Source organism: Podarcis gaigeae, assembly GCF_964106915.1.
Source record: "Podarcis gaigeae genome assembly, chromosome: Z".
In the NCBI taxonomy this organism is placed as follows: Eukaryota; Metazoa; Chordata; class Lepidosauria; order Squamata; family Lacertidae; genus Podarcis; species Podarcis gaigeae.
Genome location: NC_139691.1, coordinates 50485923 through 50495579, shown reverse-complemented (window position 1 = coordinate 50495579; position 9657 = coordinate 50485923). Strand labels below are relative to the sequence as shown.

General features: G+C 45.6%; 2 protein-coding genes and 1 long non-coding RNA gene across 6 annotated transcripts in view; 1 reads left to right on the top strand and 2 right to left on the bottom strand.

Annotated features, from left to right (window-relative positions):
- Window positions 1-5692: 5692 nt before the first annotated feature.
- On the bottom strand, window positions 5693-9295 carry LOC310837029. 4 transcript variants are annotated; one of them, XR_014560343.1, is made up of 4 exons: window positions 9174-9295; window positions 8245-8401; window positions 7779-8117; window positions 5693-5950 (listed from the first exon to the last, which is right to left on the bottom strand). It is a non-coding gene; the product is annotated as an uncharacterized lncRNA (long non-coding RNA). The 4 variants fall into 4 exon arrangements; XR_014560342.1 differs by having other exon boundaries at window positions 7779-8401; XR_014560344.1 differs by having other exon boundaries at window positions 7779-8327; window positions 9174-9267.
- LOC310837013 (A-kinase-interacting protein 1-like) lies at window positions 6744-7610 on the bottom strand. The gene has a single exon (XM_083723137.1). The coding sequence runs from the start codon at window positions 7539-7541 to the stop codon at window positions 6981-6983; it is 561 nt and encodes a 186-aa protein (XP_083579263.1). The 5' UTR covers window positions 7542-7610; the 3' UTR covers window positions 6744-6980.
- SLC9A6 (solute carrier family 9 member A6) overlaps window positions 9187-9657 on the top strand; it is a gene marked incomplete at its 5' end in the record, with an annotated part of 58881 nt that continues 58410 nt past the window's right edge. The window contains 1 exon segment of the mRNA XM_083722783.1: window positions 9187-9655. Within this exon segment, the coding sequence (XP_083578909.1) occupies window positions 9187-9655 (469 nt within the window).

Sequence of the window (9657 nt, the reverse complement as noted above, 5' to 3'; positions counted from 1 at the left end):
AGCGCTCGCCTAAGAGAGGAAGGAGGAAGGCGGGGCCGCTGCTGGTGGCGGCGGCGGCGCGAATCGGCGGAAGTGGGCGGGGCCGAGTTCAGGTGGGCCTGCCAATGGCTGCGCCACGCGCCCTTCTTCGCGGCCTGAGTCTCTCTTGGCTCGGTCGCACCCGAGTTTCTGAGGGGATGAGTCATGGCGCCTCTTTTCTTCGCCCTCAGCGCCTCTTCCTGTTCTCCTCTTGTCACCAAGCGCCTTTCCCATAACCGATAAATATCCATATACAAAGCAAGGGGAACTTTTAAATTGAAAAAGACAACAGCATCAAGCAGGCCATGAAGAAACATAATAAAACAGTTATTACTAATCCGGGTCCTATTCCTGCCGAAGGAGCACAAGATGGCAGACACAGCAAGAGCAAACATTTAAACCAACTTAAAGTGGCCGTTAAAAATAATTCACAAGCATTTTAAAAACAGCCAAAACATTCACACCAGTTTTTTTAGATATAAAACCCCCACAACTTGAAGCTATTCACAACTAGGGATCTCAGAGTTGCCAGAAGCAGTATATCTTCCAGCCACCAAACGCCTGAGCAATTAGAGGTGTTCCTAAATTTCTTCTGAGATTCAGTAATGAAGGAAGGTGTCCAACAAAGGGGGAGCCACCATTGATGGAGCACACCTGGTGGAGCCACAACCAAGAGGGCCTCACCTTCCAGCCATAGGGTGGGTCTGGAAGTCACTGGTTCAAATGTTGCTTTAAGTGAGACGCTTGCATATTCTTTGAATAATATATTTTAAAAATAATTTTAAAAGAAAAGGCCTTCTAGGTAGTTAAAGAATAGTATAGGATAGTGTCAGGGGCTCAGGAGCAGAGGCAAAGGGAAGAGAGGAAATGGAAATTGAAGCCTTGGCTTGTCAAAACAATAATAACATGCTCAGTAGCAAGAAAGGTGGAAACATAAGCCCTTCCAATGATTTATTTGTATTATATTTAAAGCATTTTTATCCTGCTCTTGGGTTTAAAAAGGACTGCCAGAGTGACTTACAAATGTCACTGATGAGAGAGTCTCTGCCCTCAGGTTTAATATCTGAAAGATGCTACCTTTTGTGTTGTGTCTTAGATTATAAAACGGAGGGGAAAGGCTGTCTTTGTAAGAGATATTTGTAAGCGCCAAGGCAGCCTTTTGAGGAGGGTAAAAGGAAAAGGGAAACTTGGGCTCTGCAGAGTTTTTATTGGGAGCCACTAGAATGGAATAATTTAAAAATGGTAGCTCCTCTTTCCTGCAAAACTGACACAGTATTAATGACGTCCAGAAATTTTATCAAGCAAAGGTATAATGTATTTATCATTAGTCATTTAATATTATGGATGGTCTGGGAGCATCATTATAATTTAGCTTTTCATTATCAAGGTTAAAATTCCCATTGAACTCAATGGATCCTTACATCTGAGTAGACATGCAGAGAATTGCACTGCAGCACTCTTTTATTGTTTTTTTCCTTCTTGCTTTATTAACTAATTTATTTCTTGTTTGCTTTATTAATCTATGATTAATATACTTTTTTAAAAAAATCTAGTGATGGGGTGTTAGACAATCTTCATTTAATCATTTTCAGATCATGGGTGTCAATACTTATCAATGTTTGCATTAGGCTTCCATCATAAGGTATATAATTTTTAATATTTTAATATTTTGAGATGTTTGTATTCATGAATTATGTTGTACACTGCCCTGGGCTCCCTTGTGGGAAGGGCAGAATAATAATAATAATAATAATAATAATAATAATAATAATAATATGCACTTACCTGTGGAACTTCTTAGTGTATTGCAGCTGTGAGAAGGAATTTTCCATGCTAAGGATGAGGAACTGAAAACTGGCAGTATCATAATGCCTTATTATAAATGTATGACAGTCTTGTATTTTGAATGCATTCTGGTCACCACACCTAAAAAGGAGTTTCAGCACTGAAAAAGAGGCAGAAAGGCACAATTGAAATAACCAAGGGGTTTTGAATTTTTTTATTTCCGGAGAGGCAATACAAGGGGGAACAGAGAGATGGTATAGGTTTATAAAGTAATGACATATGGGAAGATGAATTGTTCTTTGCTTCCCATGATATTTGAATTTGGATTGTCCAATGAAACTTTTATTCATATCACGCTGGAATACAAACTTCATGAATGGAGTCAGTTCTGTGCCTTGTTTTCAGTTCTGAAATGTAATTCTTCTACTTTTTACCTTTGAATAACATTGGCTGTTAGTCATGGTAGCTAAATGGACTAAATGCTGAAGCAGAACAAGGTTGTAAAGCCCTCCCTTGGGAATACTCAAGGTGAAGTGAGTATGAATGAATGTGCCATGGTCAGATCACTTCCTGGTGCAACTGGACTTCTCTGCGACCCATCCCCTCTGCAGGGAGGTGGGACCAATTCGGATGGTCCGCCCCCGCCACTTAATGGATCCAAATGGTTTCCAGAGAGTGGTAGGGGATGCTTTATCCCATGTTGATGGCCTTTCAGCTGATTCCCTGGTGGCCCGCTGGAATGCGGAGTTAACCAGGGCTATTATTGACTGTTTGGCTCCGAAGCGCCCTCTCCGATTGCATGGAGCCCGGAGAGCTCCGTGGTTTTCCACGGATCTGAGGGCAATGAAACAATCGTTGAGACGGCTAGAGCGCCGGTGGCGGATAACTCATTCCGAATCTGATCGGACACAGGTTAGAGCTCAACGTCGAGCCTACCAAGTGGCGATAGCGATGGTGAAGAAGAATTTCTTCACCGCCTCTATTGCATCTGCAGAAAACAGCAGCAGGAGACTTTTTCAGGTGGTTCACAATTTAGCGGAACCACCTGTAACATCGGGGCCCAGTACGGGCCACATATTCTCCTGCAATGATTTTGCAAAGTTTTTTGCAGATAAAATCGCTCAGATTCGGGAAGAAGTAGACTCCACCGTGGGAGCAGGGCCAGGGCGGGAGAGTGCTAGAGTTCTGTCTAGTCAAGTTGAGTGGGATCAATTCCAATCTGTTACCTCCGAGGATGTGGACAGGCTGCTTGGACGAGTGAAACCGACCACCTGTCTCCTGGATCCTTGCCCATCCTGGCTTATAAAAGCTAGCCGGGAAGGACTGGGCGATGGGCTTCGTGGGGTGGTGAATGCTTCCCTCCGTGAGGGAGCCTTCCCAGACCCACTGAAAGAGGCGGTTATTAAACCGCTTCTTAAAAAGCCATCTTTAGATGCGGCCACAATGGCCAACTATCGCCCAGTCTCAAATCTTCCATTCTTGGGCAAGGTGATAGAGCGAGCGGTTGCCGAACAACTCCAGGCACGCCTGGAAGAAGCGGACCATTTGGATCCCTTCCAGTCGGGATTCAGGCCTCATCATGGGACTGAAACTGCCTTGGTCGCGCTGGTTGATGATCTCCAGCGGGCTAGGGACAAAGGTGAGAGCTGTTTCCTAGTTCTGCTGGATCTCTCAGCGGCGTTTGATACCATCGACCATAACATCCTTCTGGACCGTCTTGAGGGGCTGGGAGCTGGGGGCACTGTCATACAGTGGTTCCGCTCCTTCCTCCTGGGCCGTGTTCAGAAAGTGGTGGTGGGGGATGAGTGTTCAGACCCCTGGGCTCTCACTTGTGGGGTGCCTCAGGGTTCTGTCCTCTCCCCCATGCTTTTCAACATCTACATGCAGCCGCTGGGAGAGATCATCAGGTTTGGGCTGGGTGTTCATCAGTATGCAGATGATACCCAGCTCTACCTCTCTTTTAAATCAGAACCAGTGAGGGCAGTGAAGGTCCTGTGTGAGTGTCTGGAGGCGGTTGGAGGATGGATGGCGGCTAACAGATTGAGGTTGAATCCTGACAAGACAGAAGTACTGTTTCTGGGGGACAAGAGGCGGGCAGGTGTGGAGGATTCCCTGGTCCTGAATGGGGTAACTGTGCCCCTGAAGGACCAGGTGCGCAGCCTGGGAGTCATTTTGGACTCACAGCTGTCCATGGAGGCACAGGTCAAATCTGTGTCCAGGGCAGCTGTTTACCAGCTCCATCTGGTACGTAGGCTGAGACCCTATCTGCCTGCGGACTGTCTCGCCAGAGTGGTGCATGCTCTGGTTATCTCCCGCTTGGACTACTGCAATGCACTCTACGTGGGGCTACCTTTGAAGGTGACTCGGAAACTACAACTAATCCAGAATGCGGCAGCTAGACTGGTGACTGGGAGCGGCCGCCGAGACCATATAACACCGGTCTTGAAAGACCTACATTGGCTCCCAGTATGTTTCCGAGCACAATTCAAAGTGTTGGTGCTGACCTTTAAAGCCCTAAACGGCCTCGGACCAGTATACCTGAAGGAGCGTCTCCACCCCCATCATTCTGCCCGGACGCTGAGGTCCAGCACCGAGGCCCTTCTGGCGGTTCCCTCATTGCGAGAAGCAAAGCTACAGGGAACCAGGCAGAGGGCCTTCTCGGTAGTGGCGCCCACCCTGTGGAACGCCCTTCCAGCAGATGTCAAAGCAATAAACAACTACCTGACATTCAGAAGACATCTTAAGGCAGCCCTGTTCAGGGAAGTTTTTAACGTGTGATTTTACTGTATTTTTGGTTTTTATGGAAGCCGCCCAGAGTGGCTGGGGAGGCCCAGCCAGATGGGCGGGGTATAAATAATAAATTATTATTATTATTATTTATTGGATCGGCCCTTGGATCACTAATAAACATGATACCAAAACTTCCATAAAGGCGCAGTAGTTACAGTTAAAATTAATATATTATATGTATGCAATTCCTTGTGATAAGCAGAGATTTGTTTATAAAACAAATAAACATGTAAGCAGGTAAATTTGATGACAGCAAGATATGCTTTATACTCTCATGTCTTCAAATCACTATGACAGCTGACAGAAATGGAATCCAAAAACTTCCCCCTGCATTTAGTGGCTTTTACTCTGAATGAAGCAACTCTCCAGGTTACATACTATCATGTGCTTATAGCAGGAAGCCCAGATTCTTTCAAATCCAAGTATTTAATTCTCTTTAATAATAGCTCAAAATAATGTTCTGAAATATCAGTATACAACTGACACTGAAAGATATAATGAACCAAAGCCTCACAGACACCAGGATGTTGTACTGGGATCCCATGAAATCTCCCCAATGGCACCATGGATTCCATTTGTTCGAAATGTAATTGAGTGAAAGCTTTCCAATAGTCAGTTGTCAAAGGGAATAACAAAGCATTTTTCATATTGATGCTCATGTTTTACATTTCCCAACCATTTCACTGTTCTTGAGGATGTGGGAATTCTGGTTTTTCTTTGGATTACATACTGTAGATTAAGTTAGTGTTAATATGTCTATGGCCATCTCTGCTGAAAAAGGTAAATGCTTTATTTTCCTTGCTCTCTGGGGCAAGTGGCAAGGTATCAAAGTAACCATTTCTTTAGTCTGCACATTTAGATAATAAGACAGATATATTTGTGGGGTCCTTCAATACAGCTCTGACTTGACTGGGTAGATAAGATTGGGTAGAATCATAATATCACAGAATTGAAAAGGACTCCAAGGGCATCTAATATAATTCCCTGAAATGCAAGTTATTAAATTGCTAAATAAACTGCTTTTATTATTTCAGTTTCCATGCTGCTATTCCACTCACAACATAACAATAAAAAATAGAAATCAATACATCATTAACAATAATAGTTTAAAGGCAAATTTATTTCAAAACATAATATGGCAATCCAAATAAATAATTCATTTTGATAATATGGATGTTATATTTTAATTAATGATAAAATAAACTTTCAATCATGAAAACATATCAATTGATGTCTGTTGTTGTTGTTGTTGTTTAGTTGTGTCCAACTCTTCGTGACCCCATGGACCATATAAATCAGAATTGGATATTTGCTTGTTAAAATTAGTTCCTGACCTTGATCCCAAAGGAGCCTTGGTCTATGGGAACATAATGATAAACATTTCCAGTACCATCAGATATAAACAGTTAAATAACCAGCAGCCAGTATGTCGCAGTAGTAACAAATAAAGTGCATAACACTTTTTTCCACAGAGGCTAAAAACTGAAGTGCACACAGTTTGTATTAGCTGGGTCACATACTATAAACGTGCACTAATTAATCCTTGCACAAAGTCATTCTGTGTTGGCAACAGGTGGTTTCAGTCACCTCCTTCAGTCTGGCTTCTCAACAACCATCACAACACACCTCCCTTTCCTCGATCTCACCTGGGGGGTGGGCATAACTAGGGCAGCCAAAAGGATACCCCCAGCTCCCACCCAAAGGGAACCCTTGTATTTCGCCCCACCACCTTCTTTTCACCCCTGACCAAAATACTGGCAAGGGGCCTCCCCCCCGCCCCCCGTGTGGTCTCCAACCGTGGCTCCCCCCCCCCGTGTGGTCTCCAACCGTGGCTCTCAAATGGTGTGGCAGCAGGAGAGAATGGCATGTGTCAAAGAAGCATTTAAACATTTCAGTGCAGTATAGTATGCTATCAATTGATTGATTGATTGTAGAATATGGATAAACGTATTTTCAAAATGAGAGCAAGACCATCAAGTGACAATGAGGACAATCCTAGCTGTTTTCTAATGTTTCCGTTATCAGTAAAAAAATTACCATACTTTTCCGTGTATAAGACTAGGATTTTTTTACTAAAAATGTTAAAAGGGGCATAGTCTTATACACGGGGGCAATCTCCCCCCATTTTCTTATTTATTTATTTTTTGGCACTTTTAAATTTATTGTTTACAAGGCATTGCATAGTATAAAAGTGAAAATACACATGATTCAAGTTAGGGCAAATGTGAACAAAGTTTCACACTATAATATACAGACAGCATAAAACCTGAGATTGTATTTAATTATATAGGGTAAATAGCCTGAGAAAAATTTATTTAAAAAGTGACACTTGAAAGACACCAAAATCTATTTCATTTGTTACCTTGATGAAACAGAAAGACTATCCGTCATAAATCAAAGGTCAAATTTATGCTTTCTCCTGACCGAACATTTACCAGATGTGTTTGTTTGACTGTGTTGTCATACGAAGAGGCAGAGACTGTGTAGGTGCCAGGAGAAACTTCAATGTAGATATCTTTTATTTTATGTTCAGCATTCTCTGCTGGAATTAAAGCAGCTGTATCTGTATCAGGACAACCAGGTTCTTCCACTATTGGGACATTTTTACTTTCCTCATTTTCAAATGCCTTTAGCAAGTTTGCAGATGACTCCCTGCTGTGGTATCTGAATATATGTGCAACTTCGTACTCTTTGAATTGAAATGGTGGTACGCAACAGTAATAGTTCTCGCATTCTGCTGAGATGTGGCCCATGTGTTCAGCAACAGAAGCAAAAGCAGCAGCAAGACATGCATCTTCATCCTCGCCTTCCTGAAAAGCCCTCCTTTCAATTGTAGCAGGCAATGGCCAGTTCAATTTCCGTGTTCTTGCCCGCTCCAGAACTTCCTGGGCCAGTGTTGCTGTGCGCTGCATGCGATAGCGGTTCAAGCTTATTTCTTGGGACTCCATTTATTGTGTCCTGATGTCAGCCGTACTTCTTGGGGGAACTCAGCAATGAGCGGCGATAACTGAACCAATCCTCCCATTTTCTTAATTTTGAGTCCCCCCAAATAGGGGGAATCTTATACACAGAAAAATACAGTAAGTATTTTTCTTTTATTTTATTCTGAAAGTGTCGGTCCACGGAAAAAAGTTTGAGCACCTATTATTTTTTGGGAGAACCACAGACAGCTTTAACACCTTCACCTTCGTGAGTTATGTCAAAGTTACAGCGCCTGCTCTGTCTGTGTACAGACTGATACTGGACGGACATGTTTTGCTACAGCTGGGGCAGAGGAAAGTGTCCACTTTGGCTGCTGCAGGTGCACTATGGCAGTGCCTCTCTCTGCGCTCCTCCCAGCGGTCATTCCTCCTCTGGTCACTGCTGTGGATGCACCACCTGACCATCTGTCTCCAGGCACTGGCAGTCATCTGCAAAGGATTCCCACATGGCGCGGTCTTTCAAAGCAGAACCAGTGAAGATCCTGTGTGAGTGTCTGGAGGCGGTTGGAGGATGGATGGCGGCTAACAGATTGAGGTTGAATCCTGACAATACAGAAGTACTGTTATTGTGGGACAGGGGAGAGGCTGGTGTGGAGGACTCCCTGGTCCTGAACGGGGTAACTGTTCCTGAAGGACCAGGTGCGCAGCCTGGGAGTCATTTTGGACTCACCTCTGTCCATGGAGGCGTAGGTCAATTCTGTGTCCAGGGCAGCTCCATCTGGGACGCAGGCTGAGACTCTACCTGCCCGCGGACTGTCTCGCCAGAGTGGTGTATGCTTTAGTTATCTCTCGCTTGGACTACTGCAACGTGCTCTATGTGGGGCTGCCTTTGAAGGTGACACGGAAACTGCAATTAATCCAGAATGCGGCAACTAGACTGGTGACTGGGAGCGGCCACCGAGACCACATAACACCGGTCTTGAAAGACCTAAGTTGGCTCCCAGTACATTTCCGAGCACAATTCAAAGGGTCGGTGCTGACCTTGAAAGCCCTCAATGGCCTTGGCCCAGTAGACCTGAAGGAGTGCCTCCACCCCAGATGCCAGGGTCCCTCTCCGGCAAGAAGCAAAGTTACAGGGAACCAGGCAGAGGGCCTTCTTGGTGGTGGTGCCCACCCTGTGGAACGCCCTCCCAGCAGATGTCAAGGCAATAAGCAACTACCTGACTTTTAAAAGACATCTGAAGGCAGCCCTGTTTAGGGAAGTTTTGAATGACGGATGTTTGAATGTATTTTTAATCTTTGTTGGAAGCCGCCCAGAGTGGCTGGGAAACCCAGCCGGATGGGTGGGGTATAAATAAATTATGATGATGATGTCGTGTTTGTTGTAATAAGGAGGAATAGAGCTTCCACACCTGGATCTGCTGGTCCTGTGGCTCCTGGGTGGGCCTGCCCTGGGTGCAAACACTGCTCTTCCAAGGGGACCCACTCTGGAACGGGGCCATCTTTACCCGGGGGTGCAAGGGGGGTGGGGCACCTGGGCACTGATTTCTGCGGGGTGCCAGGTGCCTGCCGCTGAAGCCACCCAAGGTCTTAACTATCTACCTGTTATGAAATAATAAATAATTTGGATCAAGCTAGAAAAACAAAATACATATATACCTAGGTATTACTGATGCTCCCTGGCCAGGGCAGGCCTCCTGGCGAGAAGTTGGGCTGCGGCACCCAAGCAGCCTGGCAGTGCCTGCTGGCCTATAGCAACGCCCTGCTCTCCATCCTCACCCCGTCCTGGGGGAAGCAGGTGCGTCCCTTGCTGGGGGAGGGGGAGCCGTTCCACGCCACGCGCGGAGTGCGGGTCAGCTGCACCGGTTGTAGTCCCGCCTGCCCCGCGGACCAGGCTGGGAGCAGGAACGAGGCGGGGCTGCCCTTTCGCATCGAAGGGGCGAGGTTTCTGCAGCAGCCTCTTCCTTTTGGAAGGCGAAGCAGCGGGGCTGGATTAGAACAACGGCGGCGCTTGGCAGACGCAACTAAATTTGGGGGTGCTGGGCGGTTCTTTGCACCCCAGACGGCCCTGCATGATGTCACGTTTGTTGTAACAAGGAGGAATAGAGCTTCTTCCACACCGAGATCATCCTGCGGCCGCCTC

Excerpts from the sequence above, each read along its gene's own strand:
- LOC310837013 (XM_083723137.1), bottom strand. The coding sequence starts at position 7,541 with ATGGAGTCCCAAGAAATAAGCTTGAACCGCTATCGCATGCAGCGCACA.